We start from the raw sequence: 24,460 nt of genomic DNA on the forward strand, positions 1-24,460 counted from the left end.
TTTGGAAATTAATGGATAAAGACTTAATTTTCCTAAAGCAGTAATTTTTTTTAACTCACTAAAAAAAAGGAAAAAGAAAAAAGACCAGATGGCTTGAGTTTTAAAACGCCCAGAGATCCATATTATTTAACGACTTCCTCTTTAGTGGATGGTTTTCTCACCTTCCTATGCAAACACACTTGACGATCTGCACCAACTCCCACTAGCCCAGGCAAAACTCTTAAGCATTTTCTTTTGCTTCCACTTAAAACTATTTTTTAAGTGATAGGTAAACAAGATTTAGAACTCGACACCTCACAAAAAAAGCATTTTCTTTCCTGATTCTCACCTTGGAAGTCTCCACATATAATCCTGAAAAGTTGCCTGGTCTTTTTAAATATATCCCCTGCTACACACCCTTCCATTGGGCTCTGAATGGAACTGGCCAAACCAGATTATGTTCCAAAGTCAGCTATGACATTCTGGTCTCTGCCAGATGAAAAATTCAAATCCAACCTTGGCAACTGGAAGCTCTTTCACCTCACAGAGTCCACCCCAAGGGTTCTTCCCCAGTGTGGAGCCCCAGTCAGATACCCAGGAAGCAACTTCCCTGGGGAGCATCAGGGTCTTTGCTCACAACTACACAATTCTCATTTGTTCTCTGGAAGAGGAAGTTTGAGCTCAGAATCCAGCTGCATCCTAAAACAAGGCACTGGGACCAGAAAGTTAACTAAAAAGGAGGTGTTCCTAAAGTTAGGAAGTCGCTTTTGAGTGGCACCATTTCCCAAAGTTCACAAGGCAGTACTAGTTGTAATCTACTGTGAAGGTGATGGGCTAGTGCTAGCAGAGAGGGTGAAGGACAAGATGATCTGGGGTTTTAGCAATCTGATTACTAATGCATCACCACAAAACACAGGTTCACACACAGCTCTCCTGTGACTCTAATCCCCAGGGGGTAAAAAAAGTCAAACTGGGGGAAAAAAAAAACAAAAACAAACCTTGAATGCCAAACCACATCTGTTACCACATATTAGGAACCTAGCATCTTTCCTACCTACCTCTCCCCATCCGCCAGGTCCCCCCAGCTGTGAGCCATGCCACCTCCCACATGCAGTCAGCAGGAACCCTGATCTGAAGGTATCAGTGATGTAGTTTGGTTTCAGAGCTGAAATTATGGAGTGAGGAATAGCTTCTCACTGCCAAGGGAAGATTTAAAGGTGAGATGAAGCTCGAAGCCAGGAATTTGATGTGTCCTCTCCTGCCAACACAAGGGGGGAAAGGTACTGCTTTAATCCCATGGCTGCTCAACCTGACTCCAAGAAGCAGGCTGGGCTAACAAGCTGCATGCCTGCAAAAAGCATCAGGAAACTGCTCAGAGCCCTGAAGCAAAAGTGAGGCCGCTTACGTTTATATTAGAACTTGCACTTGAACTGTAGTGCCCTTGGCCACTGCCAAGTTTCATATTACTCAACACACAAAGAAGAGGAACCACTGGACTCAGTACAGGTTTTGAGTACCTGGTGCTTGTGTGAGCAGCACGAAAGGCAGGTTCCAGCTAGAATTTCCAGACACCTGAAATTCAAGGTTACCTGTTTTATTCTGAGCCAGGCCAGAGGCTCCTAGAGCAGGTAGAGACACCACTAGCCCAGGAGGTGTTTAAAAGTGCAGCTTCGGTGAGTGCACTTTTTTACCCTGGTGGTTCTAGAACACAGGTCTCCTCTCAAACTTCAGAACGGCTGGGCTGACTAAGAACTTCAGGTGAAGGGCCATCATGCAGTGGTGGTAAAGAACTCAGGGCCTTGAGATTTCTAGCAACTTCTGTGCCTCCCTTCACCCTTAAAGGACTAGTACCAGACAGGAAAAAAAAAAAAAAGTTAAGTAGAAAGAACTCCAAGGACAAACTGGAAATTTAATTACTTGATGCAGTTCTGACCCCATCTTCATCTGGACACTGGTTACCCTGATCCATGAGCCTTCCAGTAGAAGCAATACTGACTTCTGTGAGCAAGTGCTTATGTTGGCGGCTTCATCATATTTCAAAGCTTTGGTTAAACAGATCTGTTATCTTTGTGCAAACATGTTGCCATCTGACCACAATGGCAGCCTTTTAAGGTCGTGGATGATCACATAGTTTTTAAAGCTGGGGTTCACTCTTCATTGCCCTTTTTAGCACTGAAGCACCCCAGGGCCCCCTCCATGCAGAACCAGTCTTCACTCAAAGCCAGCGGATTCAACTGTAACTATCAGCTCACAGGTAACAGGAGCTGGTTACACTAGGAAGTGGCTTCTATTCGCCTTGTCCACATAGGGATACCAACTAAGCCCTGGGTTTCAGTCACACTTGATCTGCTTTCCAGAGGGCCAAGATATCACATTCCAGAACAACAACAAGAACAACAACAACAACAAAAAGCCTGAAAATATAATCTTTAGAAAAAGGTAAACCACTCCTTTTCTACTAAAACATTATGGTAACTTCATTGCTTCAAGCAAGGAGAAAACAATCACTCAGGGCTTGGGATTTTTATGGCCACAGGAAAACATCAAAATCAGGGGTATGGATTTGATTAAATCACTTAAGAAACCAAGCTGGCTGGCAATATGGCATTTCTCTGCCCTTGATGCCCTAAAGTGATGCTTTCTAAGAGATCCCACAAAAAGTTTCAAAACACAAAGTCCCTTATCTAAGCCTACTGGGAAAGCAACAGTAGCCTAGAACTCTCTCATTTACTAAGCTTGCTTCAGACTAGAGAATAACACTGTTTTCCTTCTAAAGTGCGAGTATAAACAAGTATGGTCAATCTACCAGCGTAAGGAAGATTCTTCTTCATTCTCTGTTCTTCCCAAATACACCAGAAATAATCCTCTCGAGGTGACTTGGGGGCTTGCACGCACACAAGGCCCCACCGATGGAAGGAGCGTCCACCTCCCATGCAGCACAGGGACAGCAGGTGTGAATCTAAAGCAATTTTAAACCAGGTTCTGAGTACCTGGTGCTTGTGTGAGCAGCACAGTCCACAGATGCGCGGACCATTCCACAGGTCACTCGGATCTACTGAAATTCCTGCATTCACCTGCCATCCAAAAAGCCTGGAGAAGGAAACCACTATTTTTTGAAAAGAAAACAAAAACAAAAATCAGCCAAAGTACTCCAGAAAAAACAGCCAGTCATACTTGGAATGTGACCAGAATGGGTTTCCAATTAAAACATGGGAAGACCCTCGTGTCAGTTACTGTAATAACTCTAGACTCGGCACCATCCTTCGTCTTGGGAAGAGCAAAACAAAAGCAATGAGCTGATAAGGGGGGAAGTGTCATTCAACAAGAATTCCTTACTTTAAAGAAAAGAAAGATTGAACATTCATGTTTCCTATTTACAATCACCACCCCCACCACCACCACAATTCTACTTAACGTTATGTTGCACATTTTATTTTGTTTTTCAAGTTACATTTCAAGAAAAGGTCATTTTTTTTTTCTCTCAGCAATACCTCACAATTCCTCAAGATAGCATAGCATCTAAACCATAAACCATATCCAACCAGATCATAAATTCTCCAGCTATCGGCTTTGGTTTATTGAGGAGACAAATCCTCAGCTCCGCTGACAGAATAAACATAAGCAATTTAGCCCCTTGAACAAAAAATTAAGCCACAAGAGCACCCTCATGGTTATCATTTTTTCTGCCTGACTAAAACAGATATAAGAAAATAAGACCATCCGCATGACTTTCACGTTAAGTGCTGAGAATTCCAAGTGAGGGCTGACATCGCCTCCCCTAGGCTCCAGTGAGGAACCCAGCAACTGAGGCTCCTCCTGCACTGCCCGTGTGCTTTCCAATCTCAACAACTGCCTGCAGCTCAGCCGTTCAGGACATGGCGTGTTAGTGTCTGTCTTGGAAAGATGTGGAGAGGTCATATTTCCTATAGCATTTTCCAAAGTGGCACTGGAATAGCAGGTCCCTTTACAGTTGGCTCATGATACACTGGAGACCCATTCCAATGGGCACACAAAGAAAAAAAAAAAATAAAAGCCGAATCAGAGCTGAGTTCCGCTTTAAAAGCCAAACACCTACATCTAGAAGGAGGCTCCCCTACCTGAGAGCCTTGCCCTACCCGGGGTGGGGGGTGGGGGGGACTCCCCCCTGTGGAAACCCTCAGGTCTCAAGGTTAGTTACAGGGCAGCCAGGTGGGGTAGGGCTGGCTGTAGGTGACCGGGGGGTGGGCCACGTAGTAGTTGTTGAAGTTGCCGTCGCTGACGTAGGGAGCAGGCTGGTAGTAGCAGGTGACGGTGGTGGCATTGGGGATGATGTTCTGCTCGGCCAGCACGCGCAGGGCTAGCAGGGAGATGAGGTTCAAGGTCTGCCTGCGCTCGTGGCCCATGAGGCACACGGTGCTCTCGTTGACCACCTTGCGCAGGGTCATGAGGTAGTCGTACTTGCTCCTCTCCTCCTCGGCGAAGTGGTTCTGCAGGTAGGTCTCCAGCTTCCTCTGCTGCTCGAGGATGTCGGGGAAGTCGATGAAGAACCGGGAGCACATGTAGCGCTCCAGGGTCTTGATCTCTTCCTGGTCGGTGGGCCGGAAGTCCCGCACCAGGAGGTTGCTGTACTTGAGCAGCCCCCCGCCCCGGATCTCCTCGGGGTTCTTGGTGGCTATGAGTCTGTTCTGCAGGTGGTCCAGGGCTTCCTCGAAGTCCCCATACACGCTCTCCCCGATGACCGTGGGGTGCAGGTGCTCGGACAGGGAATGGCCAGGGCAGTCGTAGAAGAAAAGCAGGGAGTCCAGAATGATCTGGAACGAGTCCACGCTGAACTCGAACTGGCGCCGGATGGAGTCAACGAACTTGAGCTCCACGTTGCGCCCATTCTTGTTGGAGAGGGAGATGAGGCTCCAGCGGTCAGTGTCTGTGCACACCTTCACCAGCTTCTGGACGTATGCCTCCTTCAGGGTCGTGGGGCTGATCTTGAGCTTGTTCACGCCCTCCGGCAGGAAGTTCAGCAGAGAGCACAGCACCACATCCCTGACCAGCTGAAACTCGGCCTCTGTAGGAAGAGCCACGTGAAAGATGAGGTCCAGGTCTTTGCAACCCAACCCATTGTCTTTGACCAGGACATGGCCAGCCGCAGAGCCATTCAGCCGGACATCCTGCACTTTGATGCCTGCCTCCTCCAGCCGGCCACGGACAGTCTGCACGATGTCCTTGAGTGTGATCTCCAAGGTGGGGAAGTTGCCTCGTCCATGGATGGGTACCACCTCAGTCAGGACCTCGTGCAGACGGCTCACCTGGTCCCAGGTGAGCACGCTGAAGGACACGCAGTCCCTGGTACTGCTGCTCTCCTCTGCCATCTTGGGGGATGTTGTTGCCAGGGAAACTGAAAGGGAGAGGGGGAGAAACAGAGTTAGGGTTCACTTCTCTGTGGCAAAGCAGCTCCGGGGACTCAGAAATGAGGTTGGTTTCTCTCTGAACATGTTCCTTACTGCCAAGTGGTAAAGCGTACCTACTGTTGGGTACTGTGGTGAGGATTAAATGAGTTAAACACGTCTAGAACAGTGGCCGCGTGGAATGAGGTCAAAATACACATAAGCTTACCCTGTACCAATCCGACAACTTGAGCATTTTGTTTTCTATGTGGTGTGTTTTGCCTGTTTTATCTTTATGAGGGTAGGTTGGGGGTAGAATTTGTGTGTGAGGGCAAGCAGACAAACTTACTAAACCAAGTAACCAAAACACAGCATTATTCAACAGAGGGTCTATAGGTTTTGCTAATTTTCCTTGTTTTCCATGGAAATCACCTTTCCTGTTTTTGGCTCCCTAACTACATCCTGAGCTGGTTGACACCCAGGCCACAATGCTGACACAGAACACAGGACCCACAAAAGATTTCTTCCTTCCGTGAATAGATGGATTCTCAACTCTAGGCTTAGTCCTGCCAGAATCAAGTATGCTGGTACCCTCTTCACTTTCAGGAGCTGTCAGCCCTGTAACAAACACTCCTGTCATCCAGGGTTGGGCCAAGGAATTGTCTGAATGACAAAATTCCTGAGTAACAAAGGGTTAGGTCAGCTAAGTACTGGAACTGCTGACCTAGCAAGGAGGCCCCACCCAGGATGTGGAAAACCTCAAGGAAGTGTGATTTTTCAACTCTATTTTGAAAAAGAATGCCTTCAACCTACCCAAGGAAAACAAAGTTAGCACTCAGTACTAGGAGAAAAAGGTTTCCCAGGTGGCTCAGTGGTAAAGAATCCATCCACCTGCCAATGCAGGAGCCACAGGAGATGTAGGTTTGATCCCTGGGAAGATACCCTGGAGAAAGAAATGGCAACACACTCCAGTATTCTTGCCTAGGAAATCGCATGGACAGAAGAGCCTGGAAGACTTCAGTCCATGCGGCTGCAGAGTTGGACATGACTGAGCACGTATGCACTGGGAGAAAAGCATGCTTCTCCAACATCACCTGCTAGAACCACAAAGTTAACCCAGTAACTTTCAACTAAGTTATACTGTTCAGAAAACAAAACAGATCCCTGGAAATTCTGATGTGGAATGACAAAAACAGATATATTAAAAAGTCCAAGTGCTGTGGCTTCACATGGGTCACGCAGTAGCTAGATGGATGGAAGAGACTGAGGTGCTGTCCTCAGACTTCGCAGCAAACAGAGGTTTGCCACCCGCTTCACTTTTCTGACTTGCTAGACACACAAAATCCATCCCAAGGACCTGCAGCTTCACTGACCGGAAGCTGCTGCCTTTGCAAGCACACCCAGTATGCATAGTCCTGGGCTTCCAACTTGGGTTTTCAGTCCTGTGCTGGTGGTGCCAGGGGCCTTTGCCTTATCTACAGAGCTCAGATTGATGGGACGGCTGTCGGTCTGTTTTGGGGGCACTAATGGGCACGCCAAGACAAGCAGCTTTCCAGGAGCTGGCCAGCAAGAAGGAGAGTGATAACATGATATCTCGGTATGAGAAAGGAAATGTAATACGAAGGCAGAAGAAAGAAGTGCCAGTTGACTGGGGCAAACAGGAAGGTCACAGAAGAGCTCATTTATGGGGCAAGGATACAAGCCAGCAGAAAGGCAACAAGAGAGCTCAGCTGCGGTAGAAGGCAGCAGGCAGTCGAGAACCTGGTGAGTTCTCCAGTCTGGCCATCATGCACCTCTCTCCTCAAGTCAGATCACAGGCTCCCTTTAGTAGGGAGGTTAGGGGACTGAATTTGCTGGTTGGCAATGGGAAGGTGGATGATCATGTGATCAAAGCAGGCTCCAGGAAGACCGGTGGGGGATGGGTTCTCTTCCGCTTGTTGCTGAAGCATACTTGCCAAGGGGAAGATGAAACTTTCCCTGCAAACCTGTTTGGACAGCGTTAGAGAGCCCTGGGCTATCTAGATTATCCTATCAAAGCCGTTCTAAGTTAAGGATACCAACCGAAATTTGTGATGAAATACTTGACGTTTACTATGGCTGGCCTTTGGCTTCCAGTCAAATTTGGGACAGTAGAGATCTTTCTTAAATGTCCTCTTATGTACACTTGGTTCCTTGTGGCCCCTTTAATGATGATGGGCACAGCATGAAGTACACTTGTGCCAACTGTGCAGAACACCACACAATTAAGTCCAAATGATTATAGAAAAGTATGGCTCCAACTTTGCTTTGACACCTTGATAAATTATGATTTGGTGACATAGATTTCTGCCAGGTATGCTGACTTACCTATAAAAATACAACTTGCTTTACACTGTGTATCAGATCTTAGTGTGTTTCCAAGGCTCGTGTTTCTGATATGGGCATGAGAAGTCACAGCAACACAGGAGCTGCGATTCAATCAGTACTTGGAAAAGGAGGAACAATTAATTTTAAGAAAATCTCCAGGAAGAAACTCAATAATGCTGTAGAGGTGAATAGCTGTAGGAATCACTTTTGTCCTCACTTTTAAGGACTTGTTTAAAAAAAAAAAAAAGTCATCTGGAGTTAAAGTCAGGACTGTTCCCACCTCTAGAACAGTGACTCTTAACACTAGAACTAGGACATCGTAGACCTGGGAAAATATGAGGAAAGCTATCATTTGTTCTTGGTGGGGGGGTGGGGGGTGGGGGAGTACATATGCATGAATATTTTCATATATTTTTAAATCTCTGAACTTGTCATAGATTCAAAGTTAGAATCTATTTTAGACTGAAAATTTGTAAGGTTCTAATGGGAGGAGGGGCAGGAACAGTCAAAAAAGTTATGAAAAAATGGAATGAGGTCTACTAGCCTGGTAGGAGATATTATGAAGCCACAAAAATTGAAACAGCATGGTACTGACACAAAAAGATGGACAAATTTATAAAACAGAATTTTTAAAAATCAGAAGGCAAATCTAGTACACAAGGGGATTTACCGTATAATAAATAAGGCATTCAAAATAGAAAAGGGAAAATTGAGACATCTGGATAGTTATTTAGATTTAAAAAATAAGATGGCTCTTAGCTTGTGTCAATCTAAGATCTAGAAGATGAATCAAAGACTTCATCTTCTAATGTAAAAAGATGAAGCCCTAAGAGTACTAGAAAAAACATGAAATTTATGTAAATTTACACAGAATAGGTATTCCTTTCTAAATCACATAGAAGTCACAAAAATTGATGCATTTGCCTATATAAAAATTAAAATATCTATATGGTGAAAACACTATAAAGAAGTGAGAAGACAAAAGTAAGAAAATACTCTTAATGTTAGACAAAGTACTCACTTCCTTAACGAATAAGGAGTTCTCATGCATCAGAAATACTAGAACCCCAAGATAAAAGAAAGGGCAGAGGATATAATAGTGGCTCAGACACCTACACCACATTCAACCTTACCTTAAGGGATGGGCAAATTTAGACTTCATTATCAGTTTTATTTATCAGACTAGCAAATACCAACAAGCAGACACTTTTGGTACACTGCCCATGGGTTCCCTCTGAAGAACAAAGTGGGATTGTCCATTTTAAGTGGACCTATTCTTTGGCATAGCAATTCTACTTCTGGGAAGTCTACCCTGGATTTTATTCTATGAGTATACGTGCAAGTGTGCACAAGGATATTCACTGAAGTATTATTTATAAAGCTACAAACAGTCATCAGTAAAGAAGGTCAAATGACTTGATACAGGATACAAATGCATGCAGTTGTCCCTAAGAATGGTGGTAGCTCTATCTGCATGAATATGAAATGCTTATCAAGATTAATAAAAAAGCAAGTCTGAAACTGTGTGCGTAAAGGCACAAGTCTATGCTTATACAATCAAAAATCCCTGAAAGGATACATAAGCTCAGCTTACATCAAATACCACTTCTAGGCTAGGATACAAAGAAAACTTGTTTTATTTCTTTTGAATTTGGAACTTACACATATAGTAATTGAAAAAAGTTAAAATCTTATGAGCCATGTTCCAAAATCTCTCCCCTATGAAACTTCTAATCTGCTACCTTGTTTACTCTCTTTAATTCCTTTTCTTGCAGCCCATCCCACCATCCCGATACCCATTTATCAACATCAAATGCATTAGAAGCTTCCCCTACTTTCAGCCTAAAAACTGACCTCTAGAGCGGCAGGATGAGGAGGAGGGACAGTTCTGATCTGGAAGGGCTTTTATGCAATTTTCTACTTATGAGTTGTCTAAAAGAAGACGTCTGTTGTGGGTCTTTTATAAAAAAAAAGAAAAAACTTTCACTGGGTAAGCCATCTCATCTAGTGTCATTCTATTTACAATACAAAAATGTTTTCTGTAGTTTCACAAGGATTACTGTTTCCCATTTCAGATGTACTATAGCTATGTCTATACACACAGCTACAGTGAGAGAGCTGTATGTCTATAGCTACACGTGAGAGTTGGACCATAAAGAAGGCTGAGTGCTAAAGAATTGATGCTTTTGAACTGTGGTGCTGGAGAAGACTCTTGAGAATCTTTTGGACTGCAAGATCATCAAATTAGTCAATCTTAAAGGAAATCAACCTTAAATGTTCATTAGAAGGACTGATGCTGAAGCTCCAACACTTTGGCCACCTGGCACAAAGAGCCAACTCACTGGAAAAGACCCTGATGTTGGGAAAGATTGAGGGCAAGAGGAGAAGAGGGCAACAGAGGATGAGATCATTAGATAGCATCACTGACTCAGTGGACATGCATTTGAGCAAACTCCGGGAAATAGTGAAGGACAGGGAAGCCTGGCGTGCTGCAGTCCATAAGGTTGCAAAGAGTTGGACACAACTGAGCAACTGAACAACAACAATAGCTATCCTAATGGTGCTGCTGATTATTGGTTGCAGTTGCAAGAACCTTAATAAATGCAATAAACACTTTTTCAGGAACGCAAGATGCCTATGGTTGGCATCTTCCATGTCAACAAATTCTGACACATATATGAATAATGGAGTTAATTCTCAGGAAAAAACAGTCTATATAAAAGCACAGTGTGGGACATATGCTAAGTCCGCAGTATAGTTTGTTTTTTTTTTTGCTAACCTTGAATTGGTCTATACACATTTGTCCATTTAGTCACTCTTCAGATTCAGTCGTGAAGCCTGAGATTTTCTCTGTTTGTTGAAGATACACATATCATTTTTAAAAGAGCTTTTATTTATTTAATTATTTGGCCGTGCCGCTTGTTATGCAGGATCTTAGTTTCCCCACCAGGAATTGAACCCATGCCCCCAGCAGTGGAAGCAGAGTCTTAACTACTGGAATGCTAGGAAAGTCCCATGGTATAGTTTTTAATTCTCTCGATTTACCCTGACTTAGATCTGGAGAAGCTCTTGAAGCTATTGAAAGTTCAAATTTAGGTTGTGTTTGTATTTGTGGTTTAGCTTATGAGAAGTGTCCCAAATAAGTTAATGATGCCTATTAGAAATAAATCCTTTGTTTTCCCTCATCCAGCCAAACAATTTCAAATACCAAAGTACATTTACAAGTTATTTAGACAAATGCAGTATTACTAGAATAAATCTAAGTCATAGGCCCAAGTGCTTATATTACACACCAGAGCTTTGTGTAACAGTAGTATGTAACTTCTGGAGATCAACACTGATATAATCCCCATATAAGAGAATTACTTGAAACAGTCTCAACTCATGAAAGGACCTGGTTAAAGGCAAATTCTAATTAGTAGAATTAACAAAATAGTAAACAGAACACAAAATAATTTGAAGCCTGGTAAATTCAAACTAAAGTGCTTCTTACTGTCTTTTTACTGTCTGAGAAACAGATTCATTGAATTTGCTCAATAGAAATTGGGAAAGGTGGGAACCACGATTTCTCATTGATTTGAAAATTTAGGCACCTTTTCAGGCACAAACGAGGATGAACAGTTGCCTGCTCAGTTTAAGCTACTTAATCTTCTAACAAGTTTGGCTCATGATGAACAACTATCTTAGGTACCCTTAAATTCCCTTTTCTTTTAGCATCTGGCTGCAGCAAGCAGGATAAAACACACACAAAAACAGCTTTGCAGAGATGGCAGCACAAGGTAAGAGGAAAAGATGAGCTAAAGCCCAAAGATGACACTTACCTCCCTGAGGACAAGAGGATGTCTAGCTCATCTTTGTTTCCCACTGCCCGGCACACTCAAGGCAGTTGGATCTGAAAATCAGTCTGAGCCGTCATTGAAAGGAAAAAAAAAAAAAAAGCTATTTCCAGTCCTGGTGGTTCAGAGGGTAAAGCATTTGCCTGCAATGAGGGAGACCCGGGTTCGATCCCTGGGTCGGGAAGATCCCTTGGAGAAGGAAATGGCAACCCACTCCAATATTCTTGCCTGGAGAATCCAATGGAGGGAGGAGCCTGGTAGGCAACAGTCCACAGGGTCTCCAAGAGTTGGACATAACTGAGCGACTTCACTTTCACTTTCAGTCCTGCTCCCTAGTTTATCTAGACCCCAGAAACAGGAGTGACAGAGACTATGAAAGCATGAAGGGACTTCAGACGAGCAAAAGGACAGGTAGGTGGACAGGTTGGAGACAAATGCTAAGAGCACTCTTAATACTTTCAAGCCTTATGGTCGAGGGCTAGTGTCAAATCAGCATCGATTCCTCTGTGTGTCTGGCATTAGAGGTAGAAGTTCCCAGAGTTCTCAGCACGTGTGGAGAGGTACATCCATGAAGTTAAAGAATGGTGTATATTTAAGTCTAGGTCCCGACATTTGTCATGGAAGTCCCAGAAGGTTCTGTGGAAAAACTGCAATGTGAAACAGGGTGCTCTTGGCTGTGGCAGCCACTCCATCCAGCCCACAGACAACTAAGCGGCACCTCTGCCCCTGACCCTGCTGTGGGCTTAAGAACACAAAGAAACTCAAACACAGTTCAGCATTCCTTTGATGACAACATGCCCTCGTACTGTTAACCGGGTGTTACCTCAACAGTCTGGATCTTCCTAGTGACCCTTTCCAGCTCAGGGTCAGAGACCCGGCTGTGGACAGTAGACCAAGCCTGGTGTCAGGGTCCAAGGGAGGTGTGTGTATATGGAACAAAGACCCTCACCACCCCTGGTTCCTGGCCCTGGGGGGATCCATGTGCCCATGGCTGCCACGTTCCACATGAACTCTTCTCCTCTGTGTACAACTGAGGGCACTTTAAGCAAAAAGGAACTACTTCCTTGCTTATAAAAGCCTAGAGAATTTAAACAGAAATGAAAGTAGATGGCAACACACATCATAACATCTCATCCCACCTCTTCCCTCATCTAGCTGAGTGAATGGAAACCACAGCTCTGGGCCTATTTCTTTTTTCCTATAAAACGAAGGTGTAGAGGTGTGCAGACAAGCAGACAGAAGAGTACTTAGTACAAGCCACTCCATGACCAATCCCATTAATCCTTACAAGCACTCTACATGAAAGCGAAAGTCGTTCAGTCCTGTCTGACTCTTTGCATGGACCCCATGGACTGTAGCCCACCAGGCTCCTCTGTCCATGGAATTCTCCAGGCAAAAATACAGGAATGGGTTTCCATTTCCTCTTCCAGGGGATCTTCCTGACACAGGGATCCAACCCCAGTCCCCTGCATTGTAGGCAGGCAGATTCTTTACCATCTGAGCCACCAGGGAAGCCCACACAAAGAATAAGGATCAGGAAAGATTAAGTGAATTGACCCCAGGTCCTCAACTCTGGAGCTAATGTTCTGACTGTCAGACTGGTGGCAAATTCCACCCAGGTCGAGTTCTGACAGTAGTGAGTGGCAGGTGGGGAGAGGGCAGTAAGCTCGTGCTACACACCCACATGTACACTGGGATGACCAGTTCTTGCTGCTACCAAAGTGATCTTTTCTAAAACAGAAATTTTATTAGTCTGTCCAAATAAGGGAGAAAGTTGCCTTCTGCTAACTATGTAACCGTGACACCTTGTCTTCCCATCACCCCTCATCCCCACCACATACACTTAAGACAGCAAAGCTTCAGTCAACCAGACTTCACTGCCAGCTTGACTGCAGACTCCAGCTGAGCAAAAGATGTGAGTCAGGGTTTGGTGGCTTAGAGGTGCCCCTCAGAGAGGCACCAGTGAACCAAAGCCCTTGCCAGGGTGCAGGAAATCCCAGCTTTCAAGGGGAGGGGTGGTGGTGCCTGCACATCAGCTGTTTCATAACAGAAACATTTAACTAATTCTCAACCACATCCTTTCTTCACTGGGTTAATTTTACCATGTGCTCAGATGCTCTGGCCAGTACTAACAGGTGCAGAGCCTTCCAGGGGCTCTTCCTATAGAGACAGCCACAGGTAGGGGACACCAGATGGGACTAGAGGTTTCGCCAGGTGCCCTATGAGCCACTAAACCAAATATCTGACAATGTCCCAAACAGATGGCATCATCTACTCAATGGACATGAGTTCAAACAAACTCCAGGAGACAATGAAGGATAAGGAAGCCTGGCAAGCTGCAGCCCATGGGGTCACAAACAGTCGGACACAACTGAGCGACTGAACAACAGCAACAAACAGGCAGCAAAATAGTGCTGGAAGTTCATCTGGGTCAACTTGTTTGATTCCTAAAACAATCCTGCAAGGGAGATACTATTCCCTTACTTTTAAAGGTGGGGAAGCTAGAGAACAGAGAGACTACACAGTGTTAACTGTCCAAGGACACACCACTCAGAAGAGACAGAAATGGGACTTAGGAGGCTTCCTGGGAGGCGGGTAGCTTTGGTGTACATGCTGGGGTCGGAGCATGGCTTTGAAGGTAAGCTGGTTGCTCAGGGAGTTGTAGGAAGAAGATGGCAAGAAGAAGAAAAGAGAGAAGAAAGGTATGAAGCTTTGTTATAAGATGGTGGGAAAGAAGTTGGCCAGAAGTGCTAAGGCCCCTAGGTGGAGTAATGCCAGACAGCAACTGCCAAAGCAAGGCCTTTAGAACCAAAGTATCTAACGATTGTCAGCACAGAACTCTCGCCCTCAAAAGCATCATGGATGTGAGGGTGTATCCAGACTGGTGGGAGCCACCAGAATTGAACGTAACTAAGTACAGACATGCTAGATAGTCATGCGAATGCATCTTGTAAAGGAACAATGGCTGAGAGGTGAAGGCCTGGGATCCTCCCTTCTGAGGAGGCTCCAGGATGCTGGCCCGGTCAGGAGTGGTGGTGATTTCAGAGAAAGCAAGTCAGGAAGGGAGAGGGAAGCCAGGAATGGAGGGAGCTGAGGCAGTCAGCTTGCTGAGCATTAAAAGGAAACAGTAATAGTGCAGGAGGGAGCTTTTAGGAATGAGCTGATCCAGGTCTGGATCTGCAACTAAGGGGCATGCCCCGCTCACAGAATAAAGGAGCAGCCTTTGGGAGTTGCTCTGGTGGCTGGAAGATCAGGACTGTGAATCTGCTGATGAAGCAACAGAACAGGATACTCCCTGCAGACAAGAGGGCGATTTGATGGGATCGGAGAACAGATAACCCCACTGGAGCTGCCGAGAGGAGGTAGACAAATTGGCAAGAAGTGACCAGGACCCCAAGGTCTGATTCAGGAAAGAGAACTGGAACACACCTGAAAACAGAAACAGCCTGGAACAGACTGACAAACGCCTGCACGTTGAACCTAAGGCTGGACACCTGCCTCTTTTCCCACCAGCATGCAGTCTGACCCCTGACAACCTTTTATCCTCGAGAAAGAGTCAGGCGCTTGGAGTGACCATGGACTTGATACATGCTGCAGCAGATAAGTGGGCAGAAAGCAGAAAGACCAGGGTCAATAGGGATTCAGTTTTCTGCAGTGAAATCCTTCCTCACTCCTTGAATTCCTAGGGTGCTGAAGGCCGAAGTTATCTAGGACCAGGGGGCAGCTTGAGGAAGCCTTTTGTCTGCCAGCCCCTTGGCAGGGACCCAGGTGAGCCCACCACCTGCAAGGCAGCCACATTCTGGAAGCTCTCCCACCACCCCAAAACACACTACAAAGTCACAGATAACCAAGGTGCACACCTGTGGTTTATGTACATGGAATAAGAGTTTACATTAGTAGACAGCCCAGAGCAACAGAACCAGATACAATCATGCCCTGTTTACTAAAGGATAAGAAAATACATTCTTTGTTGACTTTTTCCAAGAAGTTATGCTTACAGCTGAAGTTATGATGTTGAAGCTGAAGCTCCAATACTTTGGCCACCTGATGCAAAGAGCCGACTCATTGGAAAAGACCCTGATGCTGGGAAAGAATGAAGGCAGGAGAAAAAGGGAAGACAGAGGACGAGATGGCTGGATGGCATCATTGACTCAGTGGATATGAGATTGGGCAAACTCCGGAAGATGGTGAAGGACAGGGAAGCCTAGCGTGCTGCAGTCCATGGGGTTGCAAAGAGTTGGACATAACTGAGCAACTGAACAACAACAATAATGTTTACAGCTGCTCACTCAACCACCCGCAGACACACTCCACCTCAGTCAGAAGAAAAAAGTGCCCCCTAGCCGCAAAGCCATGCCCAGTTCTCAGGTCAGTGATACAACAACTCAGCAGGTGGTCTTTTCTCATTCAGCTCCAGCACACTCAGCCAGAAGCCTCAATCTATTTTCTCAGAGTTATCGGCCTCCTCCTGGCCATTTAGCTCTGATGTTTACTAGAGTCAAAAAATTTGGTTCAGTTCCCACAGTGACTGCGACGCTGCCTGAGCCAAAGGCAAAGAGTGTCCCAGGTAGAAGCGGAAGCAGGCACCAAGGCTAGTGCCCCCTCGCTCTGCCCAGGTTTTCCTGGAGAGAGGCACCTACAAGCACCCCCTCCCCACTGATGCCAACATATAGTTTTCCTAGCTATCAATGCCTGGGCTCCACCCACAGACACCCACCCTAAGATGACTCCGAACAGAAAGCTCACTCCTGTCTTTCAAAATAGGACGCTTAAGCAAGTGTGGCTGGAGAGATAACGCTGGAAGAAGTCATGCTGTGGCAGCAAAACAGCATGAGACAGAATCAAAACACTGGCCCAGATGTTATAACAGGAACACCACATAAGTTCAAGTGCTTAAAGGAATACCTTGAATCGTGGCAAATGCAAATATTAACAAGATCAGAACATAGATATCTTTGGAAGGGAGAGAGGTATAGAAGCCTTGATGTTTCCAAGGTGTCAGCATGATTAAGTGCTACATACACAACTGGAACTGGAAATAATCCTTGTTGCTACTGGGTACCTCCCTCCCTCCTACCAAATGCCTCTTTCTAAAGCAGAGATGTTACCGGTCTGAACTCATTTAAAGAGATCCCCAGAGCCGGTCCCACCGTTTTAGACATTGGCTAGGCTGAGAAAATAGGACAATTCCAAGGAGACCTTACAGTAAAGATGAACAAGTTTACATACAATCCATAGGGTTTAAGGGCTGAGAGCTTGCAGATTTTATCAAGGTTTCTGTCCACAAGCTACTTTACCATCTAACTTGCTGGTTCAGAGCTTTGAACAGTTGTCAGTTGTCTAAAAGGACTACTCAGTCAGCTAAAAGCCCCGTCTCACCACAAGCAGCATACCTGGGCCTTATCAGGAAAGGAACAATCAACTCTCAGTTGCTCAAATGCAGCACAGCACTTCTCCTACTCTGAACATACACCACCCCCTTCACTGATACCTAGCAGGAGCTGCCTTCATTTCCATGAGGATGCTAATTACATATACAGTTCCATGCCAATTTTAGTTTTGCACAGATCCTTCCCTTCAGTCAACTTTCACATAGCAGGTACCTGACCTCCAGGTACTGAGCATGCTGGTGGCCAGAGTGAAGATCACCAGGCTCGGTGGTCCCTCTGATATCATCATAAATACTGCTAAGAACAGAAATTTATTAGGTAGGAGGATGGGGGAGGCGGGGAGGGAGTGAAGGGATAGGATCAAAACGAAGGAATGAGTCCATGGAGTGATGTCTATTTCTGCACCGATGACCAAACCACCACCTCGTCTTTGGTGTCCCCCACTGTTTGAGCCCGACCATGCATATGGCTCACTGGGATGCTTGTCATCAAATTAGCATTTACCAAGTAGCATCAAACAGCATCATGTGTTGCTGTTATCAGGCATCTTGTAGACACCCTTTACATAACAGCTATTTCTTCTCCCATTTTCAAGTTTTAATTGTTGACTAATTAAATTTTGGACTCCTGCTCCCCGGCCAGTCTCAGAAGATTTCACCTGCAGTTCTTTGAAATTCTATAACGTTATGATTCTTCTCTATGAAACTATAGAAAAACAAGAGAACGAGCGCAGGACTAGGACTCAAACATCCTGTATTTCAGTGTCTGACACACATAGTGAATGATTACCAGTAAATTAGGCCACAATGGCTGAGCTTTCTTTCGTTCTTTCGGATATCATAGTGCCTACAGCATTCCGAGCACTGCTCTAGGAGCTTACAATCCATGAGGAAGCAAGAGACCAAGATATCTGCCCTCACAGAGCTTAGATTCTAGCTCACACTCCTTCTCTAAAACCTCCTGTTATTAACTCTTGACTCCCACACACAGAGAATCAAGATTTGAGAATGAAACATTTTTTTGCAGATGGCTTGGCTCTGTGCCACCTGATAATGCACCACAAGCTGTTGGGCACCTGAAATGGGGCAAGTCCAAACTGAGATGTGCTGTCTATATAAAATATACACTGGATTTCAAGCACTCCATACAAGGGGGAAAAGTAAAATAACCCATTAATATTTTTATATTGATTACACATTGAAAAGATAATATTTGACATGATGGGTTAAATAAATTTTTTTTCACCTGTTTATTGTAATGTGACTACTAGGAATGTAATCGTGATTCATATCTCTATCGTCCTTCTTACAATGAAGAAACTAAAGAGGTGGAATCTGAAGAGATAGTGGTGCTTCCAGGGCCAGAACCCAGGTGTCCTCACAACTAACACAGCTTCAGAGGTGGGGAGGGGGTGAGGGCGTGGAGGAGGATGAAGACAACAAAGGGGCTGGGCAATGGAGACAGCAGAAGTGCTCATGCCTCATCCAACACCTCAAGCCAGCACCTGGACACACAGCAGGTGCCCAGTCAGCACCCAGCTCATCTCTGTGTCTGGATCAGCACCCTTCCCACGGCTGGCCAAGCCCACGCAGAGTCAGTTGGCTGCAGCGGTCCTGACACCCTCAACCATCACAAACATGGGTCAGGGGTAAACAGGGTATGTCTGGGGGAATGCAGTAGCATTCCAGGCAAGGTGGAGGATCACCTCTCCTCCCATTCTACTAAGGGCTACGCAGGGCGAGAAACGCTTATGATGCCGATATGAGATGGTGGGAGCAGTTAGTTCAAGGTTCATGGATAATTTTCTTCTCAAAATGCGTTGACAGGGAGTGAATACAGAGACAGATGTGGAATTTTCTGTGCTCATCCAATGTAAGATCAGGTTTGGAAAAAAAACAGAAAATAAGGTACAAGATAGAACTGTGTAAAGAAGTACTGATGAGGAGGGGGTGAGATACGGGCATCCCCAGGTGGGGGTAAGAACATAAGTTTCTGAGAAGGGTCCAGAACTAGGTCAAAACAGAATATGGGGAAGGAGGAGGAGCATTAGCTTGTTCAAATATTTGAATGTGTGTTCCATGAGGTAAGGGAGGCAGTTAGGAAGGGAGGTCAGGAACGAATGGAAGGTGGGAAAGGTACGGGTCCCAGAAGGAGCCAGTCTTCTAGAGGGAGGGGCAGTTCCTCTGAGCTTGTGAAGGTGCTGGAGGTGGTGGGTGGAGAGCTGGCCGGAGGGAGGGAGAGGCACTGGGCCGCCGCTGTCATGAAGCAGCTGTCTGCAGACCGAAACCAGGTCAGTGATGGCAGCAGCAAACAAAAAGTTCAAAAAGAGAAAGACTCAGCAGATCAAGCAGGCGAGTGAACATGGAGAGAGAAAGGCTGAGTGAGCGTTGGGAGGCTATGCTGGGTGGATGGGGAAGAGGGGAAGAGCTTGAAGGGAGTGGGTTCTGGAGCTCGGCCTGAGGACTTCCAGCTGTCGGCCAATTAGTCGTCACTGCCCGTGGGCTCCAAACCTACACCCTGGAGGCCTCTGATTTTAAAGAGGCCCCCAAGCCACCCAGCATTTTGGGCCTGCAGCTTTCGATCCAAAAATGTGTTCCAGCACCTTGGCCCACCAGGACACCATCCCTTGAAAGGTGCTTCCATCTCTGGGAGGAATGGCTGTGGATCTAGTTAACAGGTACACAGGCCCAGCATCCGGCATTCAGCAATGAGCACCGACTCCTGCCTTCCTGGGGCTCACGTGCCAGTGGCTGCAACAAATCGGCAAAATCCGAGTGCCCCGAGGACATTCTGAGGCTGATCCAGCTCCATTTGCATCCAGAGCATTTCCACGGGTCTTTTCACATACCATTCCCTTGGCCTCCTTGGCACCTGGCACAAACGGCCTGCCTCGGAAGCACTTAACCACTTACGAACTCGGTCACTGTTATCCAAGAAATAAACACTTTACACAGTTGGGTGACCAAGACTCCCAAAGGCTCCGAGACTAAAAAACATCCCACAGGGAGAGTTGCTAAACGTCAGCAATTATTTCTTCACATTTGTTTTCCCCTATTGTTCCAAGAGGTTCTGCAAACAGTTCTAGAACAGGCTACAGGGCCCAGCTGCACAAAATCTATGAATTCTAAACAATTCATAAGGCTTCCTTACACAGTTGGGCTATACAAAGATGCCCATTCCCATTCAGAATTCCTCTAAACCATTTAAATTCCAAAATTAAGCTTCCTTATTAATGCATGTAGTGAAAGGATAAAAAAGTTTGAGACCAGAAGCTCCTGAAGCATCACAGATCAGCACTACTGCTGTACTCAAATGGCTTTCAACACATAAGCATTTCTTGAAACACAGAGGTGTTGGCTTCATCACAATACTGCTTATGCCAATTTATTTAACATGTTACAGTCAAAACACCAAGATGGCAGAAAGCATTTTTCTATATTGCCTTGTTTACCTCAGTGACAACACACAAAAGCAATGGACCTTATCTAACCAGAGTGATGTTTTATCCCAAGAAACACTGCAGACTCTGCGTTGCTTCCCCTTAAGCCCCACTCCCACCCCATAACAACAAGATGCAGCCCAGAGTCTGGGACGAGGCTGAGAAACCCAAACACAACATCACAGGTTTAACTTAACTCATGAAACTAGTCCTACAAGATGTTTTCTTGGTAACACTGAAAGGGTTTACCACATCCGTTCACTGTTCTTGGCTTGTCATTCTTTAGGGACTGACACCATACACACAACATATCAAAGATGAAAATGCAGACAAGGGTACTACATAATTGAGCAGCTGAAAAAATCATGTCATTTTCTAATTTTGTATCGAATGTGCTAAGTTTCTGGCACTGGGAGAACAAGGACGCTACAGTCCACAGGAAGTTATCTTTACTGCCGGGCAATTCCTCAGACTCTCATAAGTGTGAGGACTTCTCTGTTCTGATGGGCAGTGCTCAATGTGTACAAGCTGGCCTGGCCTTGAACAAGGCGACGCACGCAGGCTCAGTGGGGCGCTGCTGGGGGTGGGGTGGGGCAGGCGAGCGGCTGCAACTCAGGATGTGATTTGGATGGCTACTTACACTCTCAGGAGAGCTGAGGATGCTAAGTAGGCAGAGCCAGGGGTGCTCGACTAAATCATGGCCATTCTGACAAACAGGCCAAGTGCCAGCCAATCCTTTCCTTCAATTACCCCAGCTTAATCTCTGGATACAAGGTAGGTATCATGGAAGAAACTCGAAGAGTGCTGCTGCTTATTGCCTGCACACACAGTAACTTACGAAATTTGGGACTGTGTTTGGGGTAACAATTTAGAGGCAGAAAAAGTTTTTTTTCTTTTTTACTTTGATGTTCAAGTTATCCACAGCTATCTGAACAATTACATACAATATACCCAAATCTGCTTTCCAAAAATTCCTTATTGAGAATAAGTGGACTCTAAAGGTGTGGGTATACCTTAAGACACAAGTTTTCAGTTATCTCAAGTAAAAGCTTGACTCCAGAGATACTAAATTCTCTATCTTCACAAACAAGAATGTCAAAGGGCAGAACTCCTGCTGGCCCAGCTCCGAGCTTCCCTGAAAGGGAGAAAGTCAGCATTTTCCAGTGCCCACCCCACCCCCTTGGATAGCAGGGTCTCAGGGTCTCCAGTTCCGGACTCAGTCCCTCCATAACACCTCTGCGGATTTAAGAAGGCGCAATTCCTGGTAAGCACTCCTACCACCCTGACGGCTTTGGCTCACTTCCCAGGTGGCTTCCCTGCCAAGTTACTCACGTTGAAAGGTTAGTGTAGCCAACAATGGCCACTCACATCCCACCCCCACCATCACCACCCGCTGCAGGCAGCTGGGCCAGGCCAGGAGCCTACTTCAGGAGGATTTAATAATCTTCACTTTACTTCCTGGGGAGCTTCAGGTTCCCAACCCACCTATCAAGCCTCCTGAATACCAACTGTCACAATACAAACGATTACACAGTCTTCATAAAGCTTCCTGTAATAAATGCCCTGCAACACTCCACGGTGTGCATGCTATAACTCCATTACAAACAAATGGACATTTAAATGGCAGCAGCTCCCTAACTAAGACAAAGATTTAGTCAGCCCTTCAGAAGCCTCCTTTCGGACCAAAAAGAAAAAAAAAAATAAAGAAGGGGCAGGGGGGCAAGGCGACTGAGCGGATCTCTCCCGCCGAGTCCAGCCCTAACAGTGGGTTCCAGCGAGCCCGGGTCATCTCGCATTCTCCAGAGAAACTTGCCAGGCATTTCCCCGGAAATCCTCCCTTTCCTTCGAGGTAGCTCCATTCTGTTTTCTCCGGCAAGCGTTCTGCGTTTAGGTGTTCAGGTTACCAACCTGTATCTCTTCAGGTTCGTCCCCCTCGTCCGACTCCCTCCCACTGCCGCGATCTGGACTGCGACACCTCCTGGGCACCGTGCCTCTCAGCCGCCCGCGGCTCCGCTAGCCGAGTCCACTGACGGCCGTGGCTTTCAGTAGACAGGCTAAGCAAGTTTCACTCCGACACGGGGAGGAACCAGATCACCGACGCAGTATTCCCGAGAAGTTTCCGAGAGAGGAGCAGCGAACCAGTCACTCGCTTGGATCGCTTTGCGGCTCTCGGTGTCCCCAGTCTACTGAAAACCCAGGAATAGTTAGGGATCTCCGCCCTCTCCTTCAAGACCCGGCTCGGGTTCCCAGGCCAGATACAGTCACGGACCGCTGCGTCCCTAACTGCGCCTTCCGAAACCGCCGCACTTGAATTCGCTCTTGGCCGGCTGGCCGAGGTATGCACGCCCGCGGGAGCGCCGGGGCGAGCCAGAATGACCGCAAGGGAGGCAGGGGTGGCGCGGGCGCCGTCGGACCCGGGGAAGGAGCCGAAGGCCCCCATCACACACTCTTCGGCCGTCCGGCCCGCGCCCGGCCACTGCGCAGTCTTCGGGACGCGCGCAGCAGGAACTCGCTGAAGTTTGCCAGCCTCGGCCGAAGTCTCTGGAAAGTTGTAGCTCCCTCTCGGAGCGTCTCGCCTGGCCCACGGGGTTGGTCCGTCTAGGGGGCGGGGGTGACGTCGCGGGAGCCGGAGGGAAAGGGAGCGCAGGGGCCCGGCACCTGTCCGCACCTCCCCCTCGGGCCCCCGCGCCCCCACCAGGCTCGGCGAAGACTAGAGCTCTGCTGCGCCAGGGTAGACCGCCCCCCTCCCCCGACTCCGAAGGCAAAGCGCGCGGCTCTCCGGGACTGAGCATCCTCGCACCTTTAGAGGAGGGGGCCGTGGACTCACCTGGGCGGCGGCGGAGACCTCTAGAGGCAGGTCCTTGGCGTGGGCAGCCCCCAGCAGGAGCGGCGCGGTCACTACAGCCCCCGGGCAGCGGCACTGAGTGAGCCGTCTTGCCGCCGCCCCCTCCGTTCTTATACGGCCTAACCACGCCCCCGCCCTCCGCCACCGCCCCCACCCCCGCCCCTCAGCCTGCCCTCCCGGGGGAGCGAGGGGCGGGGCGGGGCGGAGCCGGCGCCCACAGGATCCTTCCGCCTAGGCGCTGACGGCAAGGGCAGGGCGAAAGGTGCCCTCTGATTGGCTCCTCGAGTGAATGGTTGCTGAGAGACGAGTAAATCTTCGGCGGCGGGAAGGGGCCGGGGTGCCCAAGGAGGCAGCACTGCGCAGGCGCAATAGACAGGGGCTGCGTTGACAACCCCATAACTTTGGTGTTAATGGGACTCTCTTATCTTTCTACTTTCCCCTACCCTCTTTTCCCCCATTCCTATCATAACTTCTCACCCAAGTTTTTCCCATCTCTGTTCCGCTCCCTCGCAGGCCTGTTTTTCTTTTGCTTCTCTGTGGATTTTCGCTTTAGGCCTCTCTCCAGGAGTGGGGAGTGAACCCCCCAAGCCTACCTCCGACGTGTGTTTTGAAGTTGGAAAAAACTTCCGATTGCTGAGCAGGGCGAGCCTTCCTGATTCCTCACGCAAATTGGCTGGAGGTCGTTGGGGAAAGGACCGACACAGTTGGTTCTCTGGCGTAGTTACCACCTGTGTGCGGTTAGAGGGCCTGAGGGCCTGGAGGAATCCATCGCCAAGGCTGGCAACCGCGACAGTGTCAGCCCAAATCGGAATGTCACAGGGCTCAGCCGTGTATGTTATACAACATGCAGGCGGGGCTTGGACGCGGCAAGTCACTCCATAGCGAGTGGTTTCGAGTCCCGATTCTAAATTCAGATTAACTTGAATTGGAATCTCCATTCACCACCTAACTATCTGTAAGGCCCTGGGCAAGTAACTTAACCAACCGCCCATAAATCTCCGTTTCTTCACCTGTACGGTGGGACTAAAAATGAAACAGCTTTGTAGAGTTATGTAAGTATTAAATAAGAAAATGGAAAGCTAGCAAGGCAGTGCCTGATATAAAGTGTTTGGTAAATGTTATTTATATCAAGTAGTAGCTGTTGTTATTTATCAATAAACATTTTTGGAGCTTGTACTAATCTGCTAGGTTGTGGGAAAAAGATTACTTCCAATATGCAGTATTTCTCTACCTTGCCCCTTCCGTCCCTGCCTGATACAAGTGTG

At 47.0% G+C, this 24,460-nt stretch overlaps 2 protein-coding genes and 1 long non-coding RNA gene across 4 annotated transcripts; 1 reads left to right on the forward strand and 2 right to left on the reverse strand.

The window, feature by feature from the left end:
- Positions 1–1,868: 1,868 nt before the first annotated feature.
- Positions 1,869–23,281, reverse strand: TENT5C (terminal nucleotidyltransferase 5C). 2 transcript variants are annotated; one of them, XM_081492964.1, is made up of 2 exons: positions 23,178–23,281; positions 1,869–5,350 (listed from the first exon to the last, which is right to left on the reverse strand). In XM_081492964.1, exon 2 carries the CDS (start codon positions 5,322–5,324, stop codon positions 4,149–4,151), a length of 1,176 nt encoding a protein of 391 aa, XP_081349090.1. In that variant the 5' UTR covers positions 5,325–5,350; positions 23,178–23,281; the 3' UTR covers positions 1,869–4,148. The 2 variants fall into 2 exon arrangements, with proteins under 2 accessions (XP_081349090.1, XP_081349091.1); XM_081492965.1 differs by having other exon boundaries at positions 22,259–23,281.
- Positions 3,226–10,430, forward strand: LOC145507116 (uncharacterized). Its single transcript, XR_014054598.1, has 3 exons — positions 3,226–7,103; positions 9,461–9,675; positions 9,761–10,430. It is a non-coding gene; the product is annotated as an uncharacterized LOC145507116 (long non-coding RNA).
- On the reverse strand, positions 22,259–24,133 carry LOC145505246 (uncharacterized). Its single transcript, XM_081487002.1, has 3 exons — positions 23,789–24,133; positions 23,081–23,426; positions 22,259–22,999 (listed from the first exon to the last, which is right to left on the reverse strand). The coding sequence occupies exons 1-3, from the start codon at positions 24,131–24,133 to the stop codon at positions 22,416–22,418; spliced, it is 1,275 nt and encodes a 424-aa protein (XP_081343128.1). The 3' UTR covers positions 22,259–22,415.
- Positions 24,134–24,460: the final 327 nt, after the last annotated feature.

The sequence above is a fragment of the Giraffa tippelskirchi genome, chromosome 5 (genome assembly GCF_054371585.1).
Source record: "Giraffa tippelskirchi isolate mGirTip1 chromosome 5, T2T-mGirTip1v1.2.pri, whole genome shotgun sequence".
NCBI classification, from domain to species: domain Eukaryota; kingdom Metazoa; phylum Chordata; class Mammalia; order Artiodactyla; family Giraffidae; genus Giraffa; species Giraffa tippelskirchi.

Coding starts and splice junctions, on each gene's coding strand:
- TENT5C (XM_081492964.1), bottom strand. CDS start 5,324: ATGGCAGAGGAGAGCAGCAGTACCAGGGACTGCGTGTCCTTCAGCGTG.
- LOC145505246 (XM_081487002.1), bottom strand. CDS start 24,133: ATGGAGATTCCAATTCAAGTTAATCTGAATTTAGAATCGGGACTCGAA. Junction 23,427..23,788: donor CTTCAAAACACACGTCGGAG/GTAGGCTTGGGG, acceptor GTCAGCGCCTAG/GCGGAAGGATCCTGTGGGCG. Junction 23,000..23,080: donor GGGGAGGGGGGCGGTCTACC/CTGGCGCAGCAG, acceptor CAGGTGCCGGGC/CCCTGCGCTCCCTTTCCCTC.